General features: G+C 49.2%; 1 protein-coding gene across 4 annotated transcripts in view; it reads right to left on the bottom strand.

Annotated features, from left to right (window-relative positions):
* adcy7 (adenylate cyclase 7) overlaps positions 1 to 26,217 on the bottom strand; it is a 42,523-nt gene that overhangs the window by 7,076 nt on the left and 9,230 nt on the right. For 2 of the 4 annotated variants that reach the window (XM_056413063.1, XM_056413065.1), the window contains exons 2-19: positions 22,996 to 23,605; positions 18,446 to 18,643; positions 18,169 to 18,333; positions 17,397 to 17,546; positions 12,143 to 12,303; positions 9,944 to 10,055; positions 9,601 to 9,728; positions 8,966 to 9,124; positions 8,693 to 8,825; positions 7,972 to 8,160; positions 7,295 to 7,338; positions 6,839 to 6,898; positions 5,913 to 5,990; positions 3,526 to 3,595; positions 3,327 to 3,424; positions 3,187 to 3,271; positions 2,315 to 2,452; positions 1,009 to 1,113 (exon numbers count right to left, since the gene is read on the bottom strand). In XM_056413063.1, the coding sequence (XP_056269038.1) occupies positions 1,009 to 1,113; positions 2,315 to 2,452; positions 3,187 to 3,271; positions 3,327 to 3,424; positions 3,526 to 3,595; positions 5,913 to 5,990; positions 6,839 to 6,898; positions 7,295 to 7,338; positions 7,972 to 8,160; positions 8,693 to 8,825; positions 8,966 to 9,124; positions 9,601 to 9,728; positions 9,944 to 10,055; positions 12,143 to 12,303; positions 17,397 to 17,546; positions 18,169 to 18,333; positions 18,446 to 18,643; positions 22,996 to 23,160 (2,238 nt within the window). In that variant the 5' untranslated portion in view covers positions 23,161 to 23,605. The remainder of the gene's footprint in view (positions 1 to 1,008; positions 1,114 to 2,314; positions 2,453 to 3,186; positions 3,272 to 3,326; positions 3,425 to 3,525; positions 3,596 to 5,912; positions 5,991 to 6,838; positions 6,899 to 7,294; positions 7,339 to 7,971; positions 8,161 to 8,692; positions 8,826 to 8,965; positions 9,125 to 9,600; positions 9,729 to 9,943; positions 10,056 to 12,142; positions 12,304 to 17,396; positions 17,547 to 18,168; positions 18,334 to 18,445; positions 18,644 to 22,995; positions 23,606 to 26,217) is intronic. The other 2 variants (XM_056413064.1, XM_056413066.1) reach the window with 1 other exon arrangement.

Genomic DNA, 26,217 nt, shown 5'->3' with positions numbered 1-26,217 from the left:
ACATATGTCACGTTAACCCTCTGGAGGCTGAGGGCATTTTATACATTTTACAAAAAAATATTAAATTCACCTTTTAAAGGCGTTTGCATGTGACACACCCCCACGTGTTCTACATCAAACATTCCAGAACAATCTCAGCTCTATTCAATGAGGCTCAGTTGCCCGTGTGCCGTGTTCTCTGTTCTCTGACTGACAGGCTGCTATAGAGCCTCACCCGTGAGGTGGGAGGTCCTTTGTGATTTACTGAGTGTTCATTGGTTGTTTTTTCCCCAAATGTTGACAGACAAACGGATTGACCAATCACGGTGAAGGTTTCGTGTGACGAGTTCTTTCCGCGCCGCGTCCCCCGACACGTCGCTCCTCCGTTCCTCTGAGTATCAGAGGGGGAGACGGAGGAAGGAGGAGCAGGAGGAAACCCGACTGATTCATCCACGAGTTAAACTCATTTATGATCCTTATTTTCGCGGAGAAATAATTGTTTTAAAAACGGAAACAGTGTCAAACCGTACAGCCGCGGCTTGACACTCAGGGGAGTGTAAACACTTCAACGAACACCGGAAGTAAACAGTTGCGTTAATTGCGTTAAAATATTATAGTACGTTCACGCGGCCAAATTAATCGCATAGATTAACGCGTTAACGCTGACAGCCCTAATATATATATATTATTATAAGAATTATTAATATATATATGATATATATATAAAATATATTATATAATACCTATATAAATAATATATATCATAGATATTATATATATATATAATATATATATATTATTATTGTTATATATAATATATATATATAATATAATATGTCGGTTAATGAGTGTTGGCTGCTCACAGTTAGCTTTACTAACTGCTTTACTTCAAGCAAATGAATGGTATATTTCATCTTTATCTCAGTGAGTCCAAATGAGCATAACATATCTTCTGTCTAACAATAGACCCCCCCCCCCCCTAAAGAAGAGGAGCATTGTTCCTGATGGAGTAACCGTCCCGTCGCTCACGGGCAGGTAGAAGAACACGTCCTCGTCTCCCGGCTCGAGGGGCGCCGTGGAGCCGTTAGAGGGCCGCAGGGCGCCGCCCGCCGAGGAGCATCCTGGAACTCTGGACTGGACGAGGAGGAGGAGGAGGAGGAGGAGGAGGACACTGGAGTTAGCAGCCGGAGCTAGAGGTAGCGGTGTCTGTAATGGTGTCTGTAACGGCGTCTGTAGCGGTGTCTGTAATGGTGTCTGTGGCGATGTAGCGGTGTCTGTAATGGCATCTATAGCGGTGTCTGTAATGGTGTCTGTGGCGATGTAGCGGTGTCTGTAATGGCGTATGTGGCAGTGTCTGTAATGGCGTCTGTGGCGGTGTCTGTAATGGTGTCTGTAACGGTGTATGTGGTGGTGTCTGTAATGGCGTCGGTGGTGGTGTCTGTGGCGGTGTCTGTAATGGTGTCTGTAGCGGTGTATGTGGCGGTGTCTTTAATGGCGTCTGTAGTGGTGTCTGTAATGGCGTCTGTGGCGGTGTCTGTAATGGTGTCTGTAACGGTGTATGTGGTGGTGTCTGTAATGGCGTCGGTGGTGGTGTCTGTGGCGGTGTCTGTAATGGTGTCTGTGGCGATGTAGCGGTGTCTGTAATGGCGTATGTGGCAGTGTCTGTAGCGGCGTCTGTAATGGCGTCTGTAGCGGTGTATGTAATGGTGTCTGTAGCGGTGTCTGTAATGGCGTCTGTAGCGGTGTCTGTGGCAGTGTATGTAGCGGTGTCTGTAGCGGTGTATGTGGCGGTGTCTGTAGCGGTGTCTGTGGCAGTGTCTGTAATGGTGTCTGTCGTCTGTAGCGATGTCTGTGGCAGTGTCTGTAATGGTGTCTGAAATGGCGTCTGTAATGGTGTCTATAGCGGTGTCTGCAGCGGCGTCTGTAGCGGTGTATGTAATGGTGTCTGTAGCGGTGTCTGTAATGGCATCTATAGCGGTGTCTGTGTCTGTGGCGGCGTCTGTAGCGGTGTCTAATGGCGTCTATAGCCGTGTCTGTGGCGGTGTCTGTGGCAGTGTCTGCGGCCGTGTCTGCGGCCGTGTCTGCGGCCGTGTCTGCGGCCGTGTCTGCGGCAGTGTCTGCGGCCGTGTCTGCGGCAGTGTCTGCGGCAGTGTCTGCGGCCGTGTCTGCGGCCGTGTCTGCGGCCATGTCTGCGGCCGTGTCTGCGGCCGTGTCTGCGGCAGTGTCTGCGGCAGTGTCTGCGGCAGTGTCTGCGGCCGTGTCTGCGGCCGTGTCTGTGGCGGTGTCTGTGGCCGTGTCTGTGGCGGTGTCTGTAGCCGTGTCTGTGGCGTCTCACCAGGTTGAACACGGCCAGGACGACGATGGCCGCCGTGGTCGCCGAGGCCAGAGGGAGACGGACACACGGACGCTTCATCGCCGCCTCGGACGCCGCCGGCAGCCACTGACACCGAGACAGCTTCTCTGGGAACAGACGCTGAGGAGGAGGGAGGAGAAGTGAGGAGGAAGGAGGAGATAAAAGTGAGGAGATAGGAGAAGGAGAGAGCATGAGCTTCTACACACGCCATCTCCAGAGTCAGAGGAGGAAACACTGATGACCTCATTGATGTCAGCCCCGGGTCAGAAGGTCACTTATAGAAACAGGGAAAACGCCGTGACACGTTTCCATTCACCTCTCTCTCTCTCTCTCTCTACATTGAACTAGTTCAGAGTCACGATAATGAAGACAAAGCCTTTGGAGGAATAAAAACATCTTCTTCTCATTATGATGAGAAGTCTCCATCTTGATCTGGATTTAAAGTGAATTCCTCAACCCTGGAAACAGAGTCAACAGAAACACGGTGAGCGCTCCTTCTGCTCCCTCCTCCTGCTCCTCCTGCTGCTCCTCCTGCTCCCTCCTCCTGCTGCTCCTCCTGCTCCTGCTCCTCCTGCTGCTCCTCCTCCTCCGGGCTTTGTGCTCAACAGAAACGTAATATTCGTTAAAGAATTTCACATTTAATTTTCTCTTCTATGAAACTCAAATTGAATCCTTGAAATACAAACTTAGAGAGAAGTCAGACGCTCAGCACGCGTCCACTGAGGTCAAGAGGTCACGATGAAACAGTGATGGCAGGTGAAGGGTTAAGAAGGTTAAACCAACATGCAGCATAAAGAGCAGAAGTCTTCATCAGCTCACATCATCACGTCCAGCGTGAGTCTGGAGACACTGACCTGCAGTTGACCTGCGAAGCAGACGGCCAGCGCCAGCAGCAGCACCCAGAGCAGAACCCCGAAGCACAGCACCAACACCTGTCGACTGAGAGAGAACATCAGCCTCCTCCTCCTCCTCCTCCTCCTCCTCCTCTACTCACTCCTTGGTGACCAGCATCTGGACCGAGAAGATGCAGAGGAAGATGAAGGCGGCGCAGCCGACGTAGTGCTTGAACATGGGCAGGTCCAGGGCCCGGTACTGAGGAGAGGAGACACAGAAGAGTCCTAAGCATCCGGTCCAGGGAGGACGTCAAAGGAAACGATGAGGAGGCTGAGAGGAGACGACTTAAGGAAACTCACCTGCTTCTCCAGATCTTTCTTTGGAAACCACAGCGCTAAGCCACCGCTCTCCTCCGTCTTAGACCACTGCCTGAGAGGGGGAGGGGGGAGGGAGGGAGGGAGGCAGAACAGAAGAAATAAAGGAACGAATAAAGAAGGAAAGGAGGGAAGGAAGTATTAGCTGGGGCTGATATGGGCAAAGTAAATGTTGAAGTCATGCCAGCATCATGCTAGCTCACAATGCTAACATCATGATGGGTCATGTTGATGTTGACCTGATGGTGGCGCTACGCCCCCCTAGAAACAGATCATATAGATATAGATCATATAGATGCAGATCATATAGATGCAGATCATATAGATATACACTACCGTTCAAAAGTTTGGGATCACCCAGACAATTTCGTGTTTTCCATGAAAACTCACTTTTATTTATCAAATGAGTTGCAAAATGTATAGAAAATATAGTCAAGACATTGACAAGGTTAGAAATAATGATTTGTATTTGAAGTATTAATTTTTTTCTTCAAACTTTGCTTTCGTCAAAGAATGCTCCTTTTGCAGCAATGACAGCATTGCAGACCTTTGGCATTCTAGCTGTTAATTTGTTGAGGTAATCTGTTGAAATGTCACCCCACGCTTCCTGAAGCACCTCCACCAGTTGGATTGGCTTGATGGGCACTTCTTGAGGACCATACGGTCAAGCTGCTCCCACAACAGCTCAATGGTTGAGATCTGGTGACTGGCCACTCCATTACAGACAGCAAGCTGCCTGCTTCTTCCCTCAAGAGTTCTTCACAATGTGGAGGTGTGCTTTGGGTCATTGTCCTGTTGGAGGAGGACATTGGCTCCAATCAAGCGCTGCCCACAGGGTATGGCATGGCGTTGCCAAATGGAGTGACAGCCTTCCTTATTTAAAATCCTTTTACCTGGTACCTCCCACTTTCCCAGCACCAAAGCAGCCCCAGACCATCACATGACCTCCACCATGCTTGACAGATGGTGTCAGGCACTCTTCCAGCATCTTTTCACCTGTTCTGTCTCACAAATGTTCTCCTGTGTGATCCAAACACCTCAAACTTGGATTCATCTGTCCAGAACACCTTTTTCCAATCTTCCTGTCCAATGCCTGTGTTCTTTTGCCCATACCAATCTTTTCTTTTGATTGGCCAGTCTCAGATATGGCTTTTCTTTGCCACTCTGCCTAGAAGGCCAGCATCCCGGAGTCGCCTCTTCACTGTCGATGTTGACACTGGCGTTTATGGGTACCATTTAAAGAAGCTGCCAGTTGAGGACCTGTGAGGCGTCTATTTCTCAAACTAGAGACTCTAATGTACTTGTCTTCTTGCTGAGTTGTGCACCGGGGCCTCCCACTTCTCTTTCTGCTCTGGTTAGAGCCCGTTGTGCTGTTCTCTGAAGGGAGTAGTACACACCGCTGGAGGACATTTTCAGTTTCTTTGCAATTTCTCGCATGGAATAGCCTTCATTTCTAAGAACAAGAATAGACTGGCGAATTTCACATGAAAGTTCTTTTTTTCTGGCCATTTTGAGAGTTATCGAACCCACAAATGTGATGCTCCAGATAATCAACTAGCTCAAAGGAAGGCCAGTTTTATAGCTTCTCTCATCAGCAAAACAGTTTTCAGCTGTGCTAACATAATTGCACAAGGGTTTTCAAGGGTTTTCTAATCATCCATTAGTCTTCTAAGGCGATGATCAAACACAATGTACCATTAGAACACTGGAGTGATAGTTGCTGGAAATGGGCCTCTATACACCTCTGGAGATATTTCATTAGAAACCAGACGTTTCACCTAGAATAGTCATTTACCACATTAACAATGTAGAGAGTGTATTTCTGATTGATTTAATGTTATCTTCATTGAAAAAAACAATGCTTTTCTTTGAAAAATAAGGACATTTCTAAGTGATCCCAAACTTTTGAACGGTAGTGTAGATCATATAGATGCAGATTATATAGATGCAGATCATATAGATATAGATCATATAGATGCAGATCATATAGAAATAGATCATATAGATGTAGATCATATAGATGTAGATCATATAGATCATATAGATGTAGATCATATAGATATAGATCATATAGATCATATAGATGTAGATCATATAGATATAGATCATATAGATAATATAGATGCAGATCATATAGATGTAGATCATATAGATACAGATCATATATCATGAAGTCAAGTTTTCCATTCGATCAGAAGCGTCAGAGCTTATTCCTCCCCTGTAATTCAGAGCCAGTTTAAACTTTAGGGAACATCTTCTGTTCCATTATTTTATCAAATGAACTCGGGAGATGAAGCGAGATGAAGTGAGATGGAGAGATGAAGTGAGATGGAGAGATGAAGTGAGATGAAGAGAGATGAAGCAAGTCTCACTTGCTGCTCAGCTCGTCGATGGTGGTCGTCATCTCGTTGTGAAGCTCTTCATCAAACTTACTCTTCTGGGACTTGTTCCTGCAGCGGAATCACAGAGGCAATTAGGGAGAGGCAATTAAAGAGGCAATTAGGGAGAGGCAATTAGGAAGATACAATTAAGAAAAGGCAATTAGGAAGAGGCAACTAGGAAGAAACAATTCGGAAGATACAATTAAGAAGAGGCAATTAGGAAGACGCAATTAGGAAGAGGAAATTAGGAAAAGGCAATTAGGAAGAGGCAATTAGGAAGAAGCAGTGAGGAAGAGGTAACTAGGAAGAGACAATTGTGAAGAGGCAGAAACCGGAACAGATGCTGGGAAACCAGACCAGGACCAGGTCATGGGGTCATGGGGTCCAGTGTTAGGAGGCAACGGGGTTAATGACATCGTGAGCTTCAGTGAGTCGTCTAGAGGGAGAGCCGTGTGAGACGTCTCAGAGTGACTCCATCAGGAAGGAAACACACAGGGTCAGACACACAGCCAGAGGTCAGAGGTCAGTCCACTAACGGGTTACTTTGAGACCACATGGGGCCCCGAGGCAGCAGAGAGGAGGTTAGTGTGAGGACACCAGGCAGACACCTTCTCACAGGCTAGTGCACTTTATATTTGTTAATTTGGAATTTATTTGTGTTATATCTTTATTAATTGTTATAATAACTAAGAAATGTTTTGCCTTCACTTCCCAAAAAACAACAACAAATAAACAATATTTAAATATTTGATTTTAAAACAATCACTGGGTGATAATTATCTATTTAAAACGAAGGTGGAAACACACAATGTATTTACAGTATCTAATATCTTTATTAACAATGTGTTGTTGTTGTTATTGTTTCGGGGTCAGAAGCCAACAGGCTGAGACCTTCAGGCTGTGGAGGCCTCACTCACTTATAGCTGCTGAAGGGAGGCGTGGCCAAGGAGAACGGATCCTCCAGGGACTCGTCCAGGCTGGAGTCCACCATTAAACACAAACAAACACATCACAACAAACACAACACAACACACACGTCACAACACACACGTCACAACACACACATCACAACACACACATCAGCATGTTACCATCCTCTAGAGGCCATATCAGTGAAAACAAAGTGAGGACCGGTCTAAATGTCCTCACTTTGCATTTTGGTCCTCACTCCAAAGTTTAAAAACCCTCGACGGTCCTCAGTTTGATGCCAGTGCAACCATACACACACACATCACAACACACATCACAACACACACACATCAAAACACACACACGTCACAACACACACACATCACAACACACATATATCACAATACACACACTCCTAACGGTGACTCCTAACTTTACTACGTCACAGTAATAATCTCAGTCACCTCTCTGTGATCTTGGAGCCGGGCGCCGGGCGCAGAGGGATGTCCTGCAGGAGACAGACATCAGTCAGTGAACGCATCACGATGTGGTCGAGGAAAGACAACAGTCAGTGAACGCATCACGATGTGGTCGAGGAAAGACAACAGTCAGTGAAAGCATCACGATGTGGTCGAGGAAAGACATCAGTCAGTGAACGCATCACGATGTGGTCGATGAAAGACAACAGTCAGTGAACGCATCACGATGTGGTCGAGGAAAGACAACAGTCAGTGAACGCATCACGATGTGGTCGATGAAAGACAACAGTCAGTGAACGCATCACGATGTGGTCGAGGAAAGACAACAGTCAGTGAAGGCATCACGATGAAGCACACACCCAAACACTTTCACATTATTTGTTGTCTTTCTGTCGTGATGATTGTTGCTTGTTTGTCATGTCCAAATGTTGCACCTTCCGCCAAAAAAAAATCCTTGTTTGTGTAAACATTCCTGGCAATAAAACTGTTTCTGATTCTGATGTATTCTGCTTTTAGCTTTGAGATTCACTTCAAAGACGAAAAATCTGGAAACTACAAAATCCATTATGATTTTTAAAGTTCCTCATACTGGCCGAAACAGCAAGACGATGCAAGCTGTCGCCTTCACAACAACAACAACAACAACACCAACACCCCCCTACCTTGCAGCGGGCCTTGCCGTTGACGATGGCGTCCGGGCTGAAGCCCTCTCGGCTCTGCAGGTGGGCGAAGGGCTTCACGGCCCCCCAGGACTCCAGGTACCGGGTCATGCGCACCGAGGCCCTCATCTTCAGCCCGTCGTTGACCCGAGGCTTCGGGGCGCTGCGGCTGCTGGACGACGGGTCCTTAGACTAGAAGCACAAACACACGTCATCAGGGCGCGGCCGACGGGGGGCGTGAAGAGCCCTCAGCTCCACGAGGGCCCGTCACGAGGTTTGAAGGCGTGTGGTTCTGGTGGTTCTGGTAGAACTTCATCTGATCCTGAAGGATGTGTGAGCAGGCTCGGCTACATCGGTTTGAAATATGCACAAAGCAACGAAGAGTTCTGGTGAAGAGGAGGCAGAGTCGTAGGCGATGAAGAACACGAGGAACGCATAATGCCGTGCAGCTGGAACTAAACTTCAGAAACCCAAAACATCCGTAAAGCTTAAGAAGGTTTGAGAAGATTTAAGAAGATTTGAGAAGATTTAAGAAGGTTTGAGAAGATTTAAGAAGGTTTGAGACGATTTAAGAAGGTTTGAGAAGATATAAGAAGGTTTAAGAACCGGAGGGTTCAACCGGAGCGGTGAGGAGGACACGTTGAAATGTTTAAAACTCTATTAAAGCAATCCACCAGGGTCACCAGCCGTCGCCATGGCAACAGGAGCCTCCCGGAGGACTCACCCTGGGGTCGATGACCAGGTGGGTCTGCACGTTGAGCTCCTTCAGGTAGGGGTCCCTCAGGGCGCCGGCCCCGTCCTCCACCTCGTACGCCCTGTTCAGGTGCTTCAGCGTGGCCTCCGTGATGTGCACACGGCTGAGCGGGGGAGGGGCAGCAGCATGACCGGGAGGAAAGACATTTACGATATACTGAGGTGAAGAACTTTAATATTATTAAATATATTCAATAATAATCACGATTTTGCATCGTCAATTATGAAAATGAACCCAGCCTACCCCGGGAGGCCTCCGGACTCCATGTGATTGGCCAGCGTGACATCATGTGACCACACGTCAAACTGCCACTTGCGAAGGCCGATGACGCCGCAGAGCACGTTGCCCGAGTGCACGCCCACTCGCATGTTGATGTCCACGCCCGTGGCGTCCCGCACCTGCCTGGAGACGAGCCACACGAAGACCATTGGTTGTGTACGTGTTAAAGAGACATCACTCCGCCCCGCTCTTAAAGAGACAGCGCTCCGCCCCTCTCTTAAAGAGACAGCGCTCCACCCCTCTCTTAATGAGACAACGCCCTCTTAAAGAGACAGCGCTTTCTTAGAGACAGCGTTCATATCTTAAAGAGACAGCGCCCCTCTCTTAAAGAGACTGCACTCCTTTCTTAAAGAGACAATGCCCTGTTAAAGAGACAGCGCTTTATTAGAGACAGCGTTCATCTCTTAAAGAGACTGCGCCCCTCTCTTAAAGAGACAGTGCTCCTCTCTTAAAGAGACAACGCGCCTCTATTGAAGAGACAACGCTCCTCTCTTAGAGACAGTGCCCCTCTCTTAAAAAGACAGCGTTCCTCTCTTAAAGAGACAGCGCTTAAGAGACTCAATATGTTTTTTTATGGTTGACGGTTGTCTCAAACTCACTTGATGGCCTCACACATGTCCAGGCCCATCTTCACACAGTTCTTGGCGTGTTTCGGCAGCGACACGGGGAGCCCCGACACGCAGTAGTAACAATCTCCAAGGATCTTGATTCTCATGCATTCGTTTTCCTACAAGCAACAATGACGAGAGAAAAAAACACGGTAAACATCACACAGAGCAAATACTCAAATACCCGAGCAGAGACGGAGCCGACGCATCAACACGACCACGCCACCAGGGAGCTGTGACGGGGTCGCGGCTCCATATGAAGAGAACTCTCACGTTCACGTCATCACTGCTGCAGTCAGAGCGACCCGGCGGGGTCGGCCACACGAGGACTCACCTTGGCGATCTGGTCGAACTTCCCAAACAGCTCGTTGAGCATGATGACGAGCTCTTTGGGGGAGCAGTCGCTGGCCAGCCGGGTGAAGCCCACGATGTCGGCGTAGAGAATACTGAGAGGAGGGAGAGAGACGAGGAGAGGGCGACACATGAGGCGTCTGCAACACACAGCAGGTGGTTGCTTTTGGCATGTACACTAATAAAGACTTTACTAACGCTGTAAAGATTCTACATAGTGAACTAGGAGACACCCCCCCCCCTCATCCCTTCTTCCTAAATATTTTTTTGTAAGTAGTTATGTATGCATGTTTCCAAGTCTTAATTAATCCTATATTTAAATGTACCGTAAGTTGCTGTTATCCTGGTTGTTCACTGTATTTTAAATCTTTGTACAGTTGGAATACAAATTATTAAACCCCCATTGCACATTAGGTTTATTGGCAAAATATACAATTTCTCAGCAGTTTGCAATAAACAAATTACACAAGAATTGTTAAAGTAGTTTAATGAAACTAATATTACAAATGTTTTATCCAAATTCAACACAAAATGCTACTTTTAATGACTTTAATGAATTTACTGCAGTCTGAAAATGATTCAACCCCTTCATGACATCATCTCCAGGCCTTCAGAGAAGAGATCACTGCCTTCACAAACAGGGAAAAGGATGCAAAAAGATAGCAACAGCACTGAATGTCCCAAGAGATGCAGTTGGAAGCTGCATGCAGTGTCAGTGAGTCACAGCTACACAACCTCCACACGACTGGATGTAAACTTCTGTACACTCAGACTTCTTGGAGGTATTATTCGTCATTCCTGTGTTTGCAAAATCAAGAAAAATTATTTATAATAAAGACGTGCTACAGTTACAGGATGGAGTGACCAGGCGGCCTCCAGAGGCCTCCGGGTGCTTCACAGCGTCACCACGGTGACTGAAGGCGAGCAGCGTGTGACGGCTGTCTGTGGCGTCCAAGCTCAAACCCAGAGCCCCAGAACCAGCAGAGCGGCCGGTTCATCGACTCCACACACGGATACGGAGCAGCTGATGCTGGCAGTCCGTCTGGAATGCATTGCATCCTTTGTGTTCTCCAAGTTTGGGCCTGACTGTCTCTGCACAGCGTCGTCAGCCCGTCATAACCATCGGGACCATTATGGACCCGGAACAGGCCCGGAGGACTTCCTCCTCCGTTAACCTCTCGGGGACCCGATCAGTGACTCATTACGAAGCCGGTCTGGTTCACTGCTGAATCATCTCCCGGCCGTCATTACAAGCTGCCGGTCAGCGGACCTCAGAGGGACCTCAGAGACCCCCGACACCACCAGCTGGAGGTCCAACCTACACAGAGACCCGACCGGCCGGCTGAGGGGCCCCAGAGGAGCTGAGAGTTCTGAGAGAGATAAATGCTCCACGGAAATACAGCATGATGGGAGATGACTGAGAGATGAGGTTCACTTCAAACTATGAACATCAATATGAGAAAAGACCAAAACCACCACAAAAAGCCCACGATGAGGACACCAGTGTGACGCCCAGCAGAGGGACTCAGACCTGCACCTGACAGGTCATCACTCCACAGCTTCTCACGAGAGGAGCATCATGAAGCTCACAACCAGCTCTGGACCTTCAGAGTCCAGACAGTCACAGGCGAGAGGTCACCCCGGTGGACAGAACAGGCAGTGCAGTGTCACCAGTACCAGTAGACCCCCAAAAGACCTTAAAAAGACCTCAAAAAAACTCTTTAAGTGCTCTTTAGGATCAAACTAATCTGATGAGCCACATTATGCTTTAGTCTCCCTCTCAGGACTACAAGATCCTGATTTGGTCTTTCCTTCTGTAAATAACCCCATGAGAGGTTCATTGTTTTGTGTCGATTGCCTGCTTTTGTATCTGCTTTATTGGTTTTGATGTATGCCTTTTTATATAGTATTGTTTTAATAATTTTATAGACGTTTTAATCTACTTCCTCTTAGAGTTAAATCTGACTTTTATTTTGAAATTTTAAAAGGAAGCGCACCTTTATTTTATGTTAAAATACTAAGCTACAGATGGTACGGACGGATGCACATTTTATTTAAAGTGTAATAGTGTTAATGGACCGTGTGAGGCTAACGCTCTGACGGGGGACAAGGTGGGGATTATTTAACAGTTTTAATTCATGTGTATTCACCAAAAGAAAGAAGTTTCACCAGCAGGTCCTACCTGACGTTCTCGTGCCTCTTGACGTACAGGCTGTGGAAGTTGTTGTCCTTCACCAGGCGCTGCTGCTCCTCCTTGTCTTTGCAGTCCTGGAGGCGCTCCATGATGGCCAGCTTCATCTTCATGGAGATGTAGACGGGCAGCACCGACTGCAGCAGGTTCTCCTGCAACCACGGGGACATGACATGAGACAGACAGACAGACAGACTGACAGACAGACTGACAGGCAGAGAGACAGAGACACAGAGAGAGAGAGAGAGACAGAGAGAGAGAGACAGACAGGCAGAGAGAGAGACAGAGACACAGACAGAGAGAGAGACAGAGACACAGACAGAGAGAGAGAGAGACAGAGAGAGAGAGACAGGCAGGCAGACAGACAGGCAGAGAGAGAGACACAGACAGACAGAGAGACAGAGAGAGAGAGACACACAGACAGAAAGAGAGAGAGAGACACAGACAGAGAGAGAGACAGAGACAGGCAGGCAGAGAGAGAGAGAGACAGACAGACAGACAGGCAGGCAGAGAGAGAGAGAGAGACAGAGAGAGAGAGAGAGGCAGGCAGAGAGACAAGTAAACAATAAGCGGATGTGTATTGCATTATTATTAGTCTTCTTCTGTGGTCCTATAGTAGGAAAGCATCACCCAGTCTTCTTCTTCTGTGGTACAAAAGTAGGTGTAGCTCACACTGTGGTGATCTCTTAAGTGGTGAGTGTAGAGCAGCTGGTGTCTGAAGCAGGTCCACACACGTCTAAATACAGCCAGACGCCACGGCGCCGCCATGGCGGTCACGTGGCGGTCACATGATGGTCACGTGGCGGTCACATGACGGTCACATGGCGGTCACATGGCGGTCTCATGACGGTCACATGACGGTCACATGACGGTCACATGGCGGTCACATGACGGTCTCATGACGGTCACATGACGGTCACATGGCGGTCACGTGGCGGTCACGTGGCGGTCACGTGGCGGTCACATGGCGGTCACATGACGGTCACGTGGCGGTCACGTGGCAGTCACATGACGGTCACATAGCGGTCACGTGGCGGTCAAATGGCGGTCACGTGGCGGTCACATGGCGGTCACGTGACGGTCACATGGCGGTCACGTGACGGTCACGTGACGGTCACGTGGCGGTCACATGGCGGTCACATGGCGGTCACGTGGCGGTCACGTGGCGGTCACGTGGCGGTCACGTGGCGGTCACGTGACGGTCACATGGCGGTCACATGGCGGTCACATGGCGGTCACATGGCAGTCACATGACGGTCACATGACGGTCACATGGCGGTCAAATGGCAGTCACATGACGGTCACGTGGCGGTCACGTGGCGGTCACATGACGGTCACATGACGGTCACATGACGGTCTCATGACGGTCACATGACGGTCTCATGACGGTCACATGACGGTCACATGACGGTCACATGACGGTCTCATGACGGTCACATGACGGTCACATGGCGGTCTCATGACGGTCTCATGACGGTCACATGACGGTCACATGGCGGTCACATGACGGTCACATGGCGGTCACGTGGCGGTCACATGGCGGTCACATGGCGGTCACATGACGGTCACGTGGCGGTCACGTGGCGGTCACGTGACGGTCACGTGGCGGTCACATGGCGGTCACGTGACGGTCACGTGACGGTCACATGGCGGTCACATGGCGGTCACATGACGGTCACAAGGCGGTCACGTGACGGTCACGTGGCGGTCACATGGCGGTCACGTGGCGGTCACATGGCGGTCACATGACGGTCACATGGCGGTCACGTGACGGTCACGTGGCGGTCACATGGCGGTCACATGGCGGTCACATGACGGTCACATGGCGGTCACATGACGGTCACATGGCGGTCACGTGACGGTCACGTGGCGGTCACATGGCGGTCACGTGACGGTCACATGGCGGTCACATGGCGGTCACGTGGCGGTCACGTGACGGTCACGTGACGGTCACGTGGCGGTCACGTGGCGATCACGTGGCGGTCACGTGGCGGTCACGTGACGGTCACATGGCGGTCACATGGCGGTCACATGGCGGTCACATGGCGGTCACATGGCGGTCACATGGCGGTCACATGGCGGTCACATGGCGGTCACATGGCGGTCACGTGGCGGTCACGTGGCGGTCACATGGCGGTCACATGGCGGTCACGTGGCGGTCACGTGACGGTCACATGGCGGTCACATGGCGGTCACATGGCGGTCACATGGCGGTCACGTGACGGTCACATGGCGGTCACATGACGGTCACGTGGCGGTCACGTGACGGTCACGTGACGGTCACATGACGGTCACGTGACGGTCACATGACGGTCACGTGACGGTCACGTGGCGGTCACATGACGGTCACGTGGCGGTCACATGACGGTCACGTGGCGGTCACGTGGCGGTCACGTGGCGGTCACATGACGGTCACATGACGGTCACCTGGCGGTCACGTGGCGGTCACCTGGCGGTCACATGGCGGTCACCTGGCGGTCACATGGCGGTCACCTGGCGGTCACGTGGCGGTCACGTGGCGGTCACGTGGCGGTCACGTGACGGTCACATGGCGGTCACATGGCGGTCACATGGCGGTCACATGGCGGTCACATGGCGGTCACCTGGCGGTCACATGGCGGTCACCTGGCGGTCACATGGCGGTCACCTGGCGGTCACGTGGCGGTCACGTGGCGGTCACGTGGCGGTCACGTGACGGTCACGTGACGGTCACATGGCGGTCACATGGCGGTCACCTGGCGGTCACGTGGCGGTCACGTGGCGGTCACGTGACGGTCACGTGACGGTCACGTGACGGTCACATGGCGGTCACATGGCGGTCACATGGCGGTCACCTGGCGGTCACATGGCGGTCACATGACGGTCACAAGGCGGTCACGTGACGGTCACGTGGCGGTCACATGGCGGTCACGTGGCGGTCACATGGCGGTCACATGACGGTCACATGGCGGTCACGTGACGGTCACATGACGGTCACATGGCGGTCACATGACGGTCTCATGACGGTCACATGGCGGTCACATGACGGTCACATGGCGGTCTCATGACGGTCTCATGACGGTCACATGGCGGTCACGTGGCGGTCACGTGACGGTCACGTGGCGGTCACGTGGCGATCACGTGGCGGTCACGTGGCGGTCACGTGACGGTCACATGGCGGTCACATGGCGGTCACATGGCGGTCACATGGCGGTCACATGGCGGTCACGTGACGGTCACATGGCGGTCACATGGCGGTCACATGGCGGTCACGTGGCGGTCACGTGGCGGTCACGTGGCGGTCACATGGCGGTCACATGGCGGTCACGTGGCAGTCACGTGACGGTCACATGGCGGTCACATGGCGGTCACATGGCGGTCACATGGCGGTCACGTGACGGTCACATGGCGGTCACATGACGGTCACGTGGCGGTCACGTGACGGTCACGTGGCGGTCACATGACGGTCACGTGACGGTCACATGGCGGTCACATGACGGTCACATGACGGTCACGTGGCGGTCACATGACGGTCACATGACGGTCACGTGGCGGTCACGTGGCGGTCACGTGGCGGTCACGTGACGGTCACGTGGCGGTCACATGACGGTCACGTGACGGTCACATGGCGGTCACGTGGCGGTCACGTGGCGGTCACGTGGCGGTCACGTGGCGGTCACGTGACGGTCACATGACGGTCACATGGCGGTCACATGACGGTCACATGGCGGTCACATGGCGGTCACATGGCGGTCACATGGCGGTCACATGGCGGTCACATGATGCTCTTCATTAGCTCCTCATTGGCTCCTCATTGGCTCCCCATTGGCTCTTCAATAGCTCTCCATTGGCTCCCCATTGGCTCCCCATTGGCTCCCCATTGGCTCCTCATTGGCTCTTCATTAGCTCCTCATTGGCTCCCCATTGGCTCTTCATTAGCTCCTCATTGGCTCTTCATTAGCTCCTCATTGGCTCTTCATTAGCTCCTCATTGGCTCCTCATTGGCTCCTCATTGGCTCCCCACCATGCCCTTATGTCCTGCTCTCCCCCCCCCCCCGCCGAGCAACAGTCACAACAAACGACCGTCTCAAACCGTGAAGCCGGAGCCAGTCGGCGCAGATGGATCTCATTTCAAAAGCATCGCAGGAAATCTAATTTGTGGAGGATTTGTTGGTCTCAATGAAAACCTCCACGGAGAGTCAACACCGGCCACAGAGACGGCAGAGCGGCCGCCGATTGGCTGTTTCCTCTGTCTGCTGGCCTCCAATCAGACGCTCACTGAGACACAGCCGCCATGGCAACGCCGAGAAAACACAACGCAGACCTCTACGCTCAAAGGGTCCATGACTGGTCTGAGACGCCCAGTGTCTCTAACTGGTCTGAGACGCCCAGTGTCTCTAACTGGTCTGAGACGCCCAGTGTCTCCAACTGGTCTGAGACGCCCAGTGTCTCTAACTGGTCTGAGACGCCCAGTGTCTCTAACTGGTCTGAGACGCCCAGTGTCTCCAACTGGTCTGAGACGCCCAGTGTCTCCAACTGGTCTGAGACGCCCAGTGTCTCCAACTGGTCTGAGACGCCCAGTGTCTCTAACTGGTCTGAGACGCCCAGTGTCTCCAACTGGTCTGAGACGCCCAGTGTCTCTAACTGGTCTGAGACGCCCAGTGTCTCTAACTGGTCTCAGACGCCCAGTGTCTCTAACTGGTCTGAGACGCCCAGTGTCTCTAACTGGTCTGAGACGCCCAGTGTCTCCAACTGGTCTCAGACGCCCAGTGTCTCCAACTGGTCTCAGACGCCCAGTGTCTAACTGGTCTCAGACGCCCAGTGTCTCCAACTGGTCTCAGGCGCCCAGTGTCTCCAACTGGTCTGAGATGCCCAGTGTCGTCTCTAACTGGTCTGAGACGCCCAGTGTCTCTAACTGGTCTGAGACGCCCAGTGTCTCTAACTGGTCTGAGACGCCCAGTGTCTCTAACTGGTCTGAGACGCCCAGTGTCTCTAACTGGTCTCAGACGCCCAGTGTCTCTAACTGGTCTCAGACGCCCAGTGTCTCTAACTGGTCTCAGATGCCCAGTGTCTCCAACTGGTCTGAGACGCCCAGTGTCTCTAACTGGTCTGAGACGCCCAGTGTCTCTAACTGGTCTCAGATGCCCAGTGTCTCTAACTGGTCTGAGACGCCCAGTGTCTCTAACTGGTCTCAGACGTCCAGTGTCTCTAACTGGTCTCAGACGTCCAGTGTCTCTAACTTGTCTTAGATGTCCAGTTCACAAACCTGTTGTCTTTTTTCTATCTCCAGCTTCATGCGCATGCTAAGGCACCTCAGGGTGTCCTGGAAGGTCTGCCTGAGGGTCTTCTCCATGAGGACCTTGTGGAAGGCCCCCACCACGCTGCCACACAGGAACACCACGGCGTTGGACAGCAGCTGCAGGGACACGAGAAACAGCTGATGAACACCTGGTGGAGGACGACTCCTTCACCTGGTTTGAGATATATATATACACACACACACATATATATACTATATGTACAGTATAATAATAATAACCTTCAATATATGTATATATATTTTATAGTATAAGTGTATATATATATACAAATATATACATATACAGTATTAAAAAAAATACATTTATGATTTTTATTTATATATATGTTAAAAGAATATATACACTTTATATATATATTATAAGTATATATATAAATGGATAAAAAAATACATATATAAATAAAATATATATATTTTTTTATACATATAAATATATTTAAAATATATATACAGTTTATATAAAAAGTATATATATATATAAATATATACATATGTATAAAATACACATATATATTTATTTTTATATTTATAAAATGTATAGAAATATATATATATATAAATATATATATAAATTCTATATAAAACACATTCTGGCTTCAAGTCTTTAACACACGTCTGCATACTGATACATAAACATTACAGAAACCTTTGTACAACCTAATGACAGTTTTCATTCATAATGACAGTTTTCATTCACAGTTTGGATCCAGCCGCTCACCTGGTTGGCTAGGTGAGGATGGCGGTGCTCTTCGTAAACGGTGAGGCGCAGTGTGAGGACCAGGATGTGGGACAGGGAGGAGATGAAGCTCAGCACCACGGCGTACCACAGCTGGAACGGCAGCATGGTGTACACCGTGAAGATGATGAAGAGGAAGAAAGGCACCTGGAAACATGAAGGCTGCATCATTTCAAGAAGACCCTCCCGGTGCCTAAAGAGTGTCCAGGACCTGGAGGTAAAGGAGGCGCGTGGAGGCAAAGGAGGCGCGTGGAGGTACCTGGTCCCAGGGCAGGATGATGGGCCCGCTGAAGATGAAGGTGTAGCCCATGGTGAGGTGCGTGGCCCAGACCACGAGGCCCAGCAGGCGCCGCCAGCGCTGGGAGAGCATCTCCGTGCACACCAGCACGAACACGGCCAGGAACACACACAGGCTGCCGGCCACCACGGCCACGAAGGCCCCGTGCTCCTGAGCACTCTGGGGGGACGGACATATTTACGACAGTAACATCACTCAATCATGGTCTATATGGAGTATTACACAGTAGCTTTCATATCAAGAAGGTTGGCGTTTAAACATTTGTGTTTTTAGAAAACATTTTAAGCTTGTAGACTTTTCTTCTTCACCTGAAACCAAAAATATCTTCAAGCTTCAACCTCAAAACCTTCAGTCAAACACAGATTCACTGCAGCTGTGGAGCCTCGAGTGCAGAGAGTCGGTTCTTTTGTCTCTGAATACACGAGAACCTCGGCCCAGGAAGTGAAATACTTCTTCTTCTCATCATCATCATCTTATTGATGGATTCAGACAGTGAACTCAGGCTTCAGGTTTCAGGCGTTAGAATTTAGATGTTCAATTCTTTCAATTCTGTTCTTTTTGCTCCAGGCTGTCGCCCTGCAGACAGAGTTACTGTGTGTGTGTGTGTGTGTGTGTGTGTGTGTAAATATATGCATGAAGGCAACTAAGCGTTCATATCTGTGAGAGAATATCTTGTGTGAGTGGGCGTTGGAGGGAGAGGACGAGGGGTTAAAAGAGCTCAAGAGCGAGCCGGATGCACACAGTTGTGTTCACACACACACACACACGTCGCTGCATTGTTGAGCTTGCTGGTTGCCATGGCAGCGATGCAAAAGGCCAAATCTCAACTCACTAAAGATCTCAACTGTCTTCACTAAACCACTAAACCTTTACGGGGGGGGGGATAACGACTCTCCTAAATGAATAGGACACACACACACACACAGCTGTTATATAAGTCCACAATGACTTTTCTGACACCGCTGCCCCCCCCCCCCCCCTGACCCTGCTTTCCATTTAACAACAGCGTTACGCAACCTCCACGTATCCCACATGTTCTCTACACTCCTCTGTAGCCGTGGCAACCAAGAAGAAAGGAAGCAGACGGACGGTGAGTCGTCCAGCGGTGGAAGAGGAGGAAACTCATACAGTGTGAGAGAGAGACGGAGGGGGGGGGGAATCGGGCCCTTTAAAGGGCTTCATGTTCGTCCACAACTAGAGAGACATGACCTGCATGCTAACATGTATCATGTAATAAGCTCCTCCCCCTTTAGTGAGCTGAAGTGACTCGTGTAACTTCACTATGACTCGTGTAACTTCACCATGACTCGTGTAACTTCTCTGACTCGTGTAACTTCTCTATGACTCGTGTAACTTCACCATGACTCGTGTAACTTCTCTATGACTCGTGTAACTTCTCTATGACTCGTGTAACTTCACCATGACTCGTGTAACTTCTCTATGACTCGTGTAACTTCTCTATGACTGTGTAACTTCACCATGACTCGTGTAACTTCTCTATGACTCGTGTAACTTCACCATGACTCGTGTAACTTCTCTATGACTCGTGTAACTTCTCTATGACACGTGTAACTTCTCTATGACTCGTGTAACTTCTCTATGACTCGTGTAACTTCTCTATGACTCGTGTAACTTCTCTATGACTCGTGTAACTTCACCATGACTCGTGTAACTTCACCATGACTCGTGTAACTTCACCATGACTCGTGTAACTTCTCTATGACTCGTGTAACTTCTCTATGACTCGTGTAACTTCTATGACTCGTGTAACTTCACCATGACTCGTGTAACTTCTCTATGACACGTGTAACTTCACTATGACTCGTGTAACTTCTCTATGACACGTGTAACTTCTCTATGACTCGTGTAACTTCTCTATGACTCGTGTAACTTCTCTATGACTCGTGTAACTTCACCATGACTCGTGTAACTTCACCATGACTCGTGTAACTTCTCTATGACTCGTGTAACTTCACCATGACTCGTGTAACTTCAGCATGACTCGTGTAACTTCTCTATGACTCGTGTAACTTCTCTATGACTCGTGTAACTTCACCATGACTCGTGTAACTTCTCTATGACTCGTGTAACTTCTCTATGGCTCGTGTAACTTCTCAATGACTCGTGTAACTTCTCTATGACTCGTGTAACTTCTCTATGACTCGTGTAACTTCTATGACTCGTGTAACTTCTATGACTCGTGTAACTTCACCATGACTCGTGTAACTTCACCATGACTCGTGTAACTTCTCTATGACTCGTGTAACTTCTATGACTCGTGTAACTTCACTATGACTCGTGTAACTTCTCTATGACTCGTGTAACTTCTCTATGATGTGTAACTTCACTATGACTCGTGTAACTTCTCTATGACTCGTGTAACTTCTCTATGACTCGTGTAACTTCTCTATGACTCGTGTAACTTCTCGATGACTCGTGTAACTTCACTATGGCTCGTGTAACTTCTCAATGACTCGTGTAACTTCTCAATGACTCGTGTAACTTCTCTATGACTCGTGTAACTTCTCTATGACTCGTGTAACTTCACTATGACTCGTGTAACTTCACTATGACTCGTGTAACTTCTCTATGACTCGTGTAACTTCTCTATGACTCGTGTAACTTCTCTATGACTCGTGTAACTTCTCTATGACTCGTGTAACTTCTCTATGACTCGTGTAACTTCTCTATGACTCGTGTAACTTCTCAATGACTCGTGTAACTTCTCTATGACTCGTGTAACTTCACTATGACTCGTGTAACTTCTCTATGACTCGTGTAACTTCTCTATGACTCGTGTAACTTCTCTATGACTCGTGTAACTTCTATGACTCGTGTAACTTCTCTATGACTCGTGTAACTTCACCATGACTCGTGTAACTTCACCATGACTCGTGTAACTTCTCTATGACTCGTGTAACTTCTCTATGACTCGTGTAACTTCACCATGACTCGTGTAACTTCTCTATGACTCGTGTAACTTCTCTATGACTCGTGTAACTTCTCGATGACTCGTGTAACTTCACTATGACTCGTGTAGCTTCTCGATGACTCGTGTAACTTCACTATGACTCGTGTAACTTCTGTAATGACTCGTGTAACTTCACTATGACTCGTGTAACTTCTGTAATGACTCGTGTAACTTCTCTATGACTCGTGTAACTTCTCTATGACTCGTGTAACTTCTCGATGACTCGTGTAACTTCACTATGGCTAATGTAACTTCACTATGACTCGTGTAACTTCTGTAATGACTCGTGTAACTTCACTATGACTCGTGTAACTTCTGTAATGACTCATGTAACTTCTCTATGACTCGTGTAACTTCACTATGACTAATGTAACTTCACTATGACTCGTGTAACTTCTGTAATGACTCGTGTAACTTCTCTATGACTCGTGTAACTTCTCTATGACTCGTGTAACTTCACTATGTCTCGTGTAACTTCACTATAACACGTATAACTTCTCTATGACTCGTGTAACTTCTCTATGACTCGTGTAACTTCACTATGACTAATGTAACTTCTCTATGACTCGTGTAACTTCTCTATGACTCGTGTAACTTCACTATGACTCGTGTAACTTCTCTACGACTCGTGTAACTTCACTACGACTCGTGTAACTTCACTATGACTCGTGTAACTTCACTATGACTCGTGTAACTCCTCTATGACTCGTGTAACTTCACTATGACTCGTGTAACTTCACTATAACACGTGTAACTTCACTATGACTCGTGTAACTTCTCTATGACTCGTGTAACTTCACTATGACTCGTGTAACTTCACTATGACTCGTGTAACTTCTCTATGACTCGTGTAACTTCACTATGACTCGTGTAACTTCTCTATGACTCGTGTAACTTCTCTATGACTCGTGTAACTTCACTATAACACGTGTAACTTCTCTACGACTCGTGTAACTTCACTATGACTCGTGTAACTTCACTATGACTCGTGTAACTTCACTATGACTCGTGTAACTTCACTATGACTCGTGTAACTTCACTATGACTCGTGTAACTTCACTATGAGTCGTGTAACTTCACTATGAGTCGTGTAACTTCTCTATGACACGTGTAACTTCTCTATGACTCTTGTAACTTCTGTAATGACTCGTGTAACTTCTCTATGACACGTGTAACTTCTCTATGACTCTTGTAACTTCTGTAATGACTCGTGTAACTTCTCTATGACTCGTGTAATTTCTCTATGACACATGTAACTTCTCTATGACTCGTGTAACTTCTGTAATGACTCGTGTAACTTCTCTGTTCAGGCACCGACATCGGGAATAAAGTACCGGGTTAGCACCGGTATCGGGAAAAAATCTAAATGATACTCATCCCTACCCCTGACCCAGTGAGGTCACATGACCCCTGACCCAGAGCGGTGCATGGACGCGTATGCTTTCCATCATCATCTGCTCACACACAGCGCTCATGAGCAGAGGAGTTGGGACTAGTTTCTTCACACAGCGACGGCCGTGGAGCGGTTAGGGTTACTCACCAGGCGGAGGGCGAAGAAGAGGATGAGGAGGATGCCACAGGACAGCATGGAGAGGCCCAGCAGCAGCACCAGCGGCTGGTACTGGCTGATGCAGGAGAACCTCCGGTACAGCGCCTCATTCTTCAGCTCCTGGTCGTTCAGCAGGTACTTCCCCTTGGCCGGCATGGCTCAGGCGCTCATAGCAGGTGTGAGAACGGAGAGAGAGAGCCGGAGGTGAAGAAGGAGTCCACAGCTTCAGGTCCTTCGGGGCCCGTTGAGAGCTCAAGTACAATTTGGGTTTTTACTTCGCCGAGGCATCGCGAAGGTTGTTGTTGTTGTCTCTCTCTTTACGGCGTCTCTCTCTCTCTCTTTATCTCTCTCCTGGTCCCTCTGTGTCTTCTACCCTCTGGCTGGAGTTGGCAGGCGGAGCCGCTTCATCCTCTGCCAGCTCCTGTGTTGCTGCTCCCTGCAGAGGGTTGGAGTAATAGGCCTGAGGCCGGAGGGGGAGGTTAAGAAGGGGGGAGGAGGAGAGGGAGGACGAGCCGGTGGAGAACGGGAGCTGGGGAGGGGGCAAAGGTCATCTGAGATCCACCAGGTCTCTGGATGTCATGGAGCGCTGAGGTTGGCAGCTCTTCGCATAAGGGGGGGGGGGGGGGAGAACGTTATTTAACATAAAGTTTGATAGAACACACACACACACACACATAGAGAGACACACACTGAAACACACAGTGAAACAACACACACACACACTGAAACACACACTGGCCAAACTAAGATATGTTTTATGAGTCTATACAACTACAAATAAGTCTTCATTCATCTGGAGACTAAAGAGAAGGAGACAGGAGACTAAAGAGAAGGAGACAGGAGACTAAAGAGAAGGAGACGAGAGGCTAAAGAGGAGACAGGAGACTAAAGAGAAGGAGACGAGAGACTAAAGAGAAGGAGACGAGAGACTAAAGAGAAGGAGACGAGAGACTAAAGAGAAGGAGACAGGAGGTTAAAGAGAAGGAGACGAGAGGCTAAAGAGAAGGAGACGAGACTAAAGAGAAGGAGACAAGACTAAAGAGAAGGAGACAAGACTAAAGAGAAGGAGACGAGACTAAAGAGAAGGAGACAAGACTAAAGAGAAGGAGACGAGAGACTAAAGAGGAGGAGACTAAAGAGGAGGAGACTTGAAGCTGAATAGAAACATGAACTTCGCACCTCCGTCAATAGAAACCTCATTTCCTCTTGTTGCTAATATCACCGCTTCATGTTTGTCCCTCACATAGCAACCACACACACACACACACACACACACACACACACACACACACACACACACACACACACACACACACACACACACACACACACACACACACACACACACACACACACACACACACAATGTTGACACCCAGAGGACCGTCGACCTCACAGCTGCTGAGTCCCTCAAACCGTGAGCGACTGAACGATGATGTCACTGGTGATGTCATCGCATGTCGTCACTGGTGATGTCATCGCAGTGAGAGCAGAAATAAACGTTGGTCGCATGTCGGTTTTATGTCATGATCCATGCAGGGAAACCTCTCATGGACCAGTCCAGACCCCCATGAGTCTGAGACCTTCAGGGAAACCTCTCATGGACCAGTCCAGACCCCCATGAGTCTGAGACCTTCAGGAGACCTCTCATGGACCAGTCCAGACCCCCATGAGTCTGAGACCTTCAGGGAAACCTCTCATGGACCAGTCCAGACCCCCATGAGTCTGAGACCTTCAGGGAAACCTCTCATGGACCAGTCCAGACCCCCATGAGTCTGAGACCTTCAGGGAGACCTCTCATGGACCAGTCCAGACCCCCATGAGTCTGAGACCTTCAGGGAAACCTCTCATGGACCAGTCCAGACCCCCATGAGTCTGAGACCTTCAGGGAGACGTCTCATGGACCAGTCCAGACCCCCATGAGTCTGAGACCTACAGGGAAACCTCTCATGGACCAGTCCAGACCCCCATGAGTCTGAGACCTTCAGGGAGACGTCTCATGGACCAGTCCAGACCCCCATGAGTCTGAGACCTTCAGGGAAACCTCTCATGGTCCGACAGTGAGTTACACCACCGAGTTACGCCATTGGTCGTAGAGGCTGAGGAAGTTACGCCATTGGTCCGTGGCGGCGGCGTTGCTCCGTTGCTCTTTCCACATCCAGAGGCGCTCGAGGTTTCTCACAGCGTCCGATTGTCTTCCTCCAGCGGACGCAGTCGTTGTTGTTGCCGAGCAACGCGTCTAGATAATGGTTCTAAAGCCCGTGAGTTACGAGCCCGTCTGAGGCGCCGACCCCCGACCCGCAAACACTCATCTGAGCCCAGAGCACCGAGGGAATGCTTTAAAGAGAATCCAGTCAAAGAATCACAGAGCAGAGAAAAGAGTCTTTGGTTTCCTCAAGGACGCAAGACAACAAGGAAAGGAAGTGAAATAAAGTCAATCAAATGTAAAAGTGTTGGTTTCCTCTCCCAGATGAACCTCAACATATAAAAGAGAGAAAGCAGAGTTAATTAAAGCTGCAAGCAGCGATGAACGGGTCCTCTTCCTGCTTCGCACGTCGGGGGTGCTGGCCGGACGCCGGCCCCCTCGGCCGAGGCGCACGCACGCGGCTTCGGGCGTTTGACCGTTCGTCGCGCGACACTGATTTTACTTTGCTAGTCGGTGGCGCTTTGACTGAGTGAAAAAAGGCTTGTTGATATCCTCAGGCCGTGAATTCTACGAAGCATGAGAAGTTTGGAGCAGATTTGAGCGAGTCCAGGGTTGCCAGCAGGGGGCGCTGTGACAATTTGAACATATACATGCATCATGTGTATCCATGTGAAGTCTAGACCTTGTCATGTAAATTACATGTGAATGTGATTCAACGTGTCGCTACGAGCTTCACAGGGAAGCATCATCAAGGTCTTTGGTCTATTCTGGTATATTTTGAGAGCGATCTGAATAATCTGCGAGGAGCAGTGTATAAAAGTAAAAAACATGTAACTTCCTAGTGCCACTAGTTGGCGCTAAGTCCAGAAAAAAAAATTAGCATATGGATGTCTTCAGGGTCATTATGTCATGATGTATGAGAAATATGGAGCAGATTCCATTATGTATGGCTGAGTTACAACAACGTCAATTTTCATGGCGAATGGCATTTCTTTCCAGAAAAAAATTAGCATATGAAAAAATTAGCATATGGATGTCTTCAGGGTCATTATGTCATGATGTATGAG

Source organism: Pseudoliparis swirei, chromosome 4, assembly GCF_029220125.1.
Source record: "Pseudoliparis swirei isolate HS2019 ecotype Mariana Trench chromosome 4, NWPU_hadal_v1, whole genome shotgun sequence".
NCBI classification, from domain to species: Eukaryota; Metazoa; Chordata; class Actinopteri; order Perciformes; family Liparidae; genus Pseudoliparis; species Pseudoliparis swirei.
This window is presented reverse-complemented; position numbering and strand designations above follow the sequence as displayed.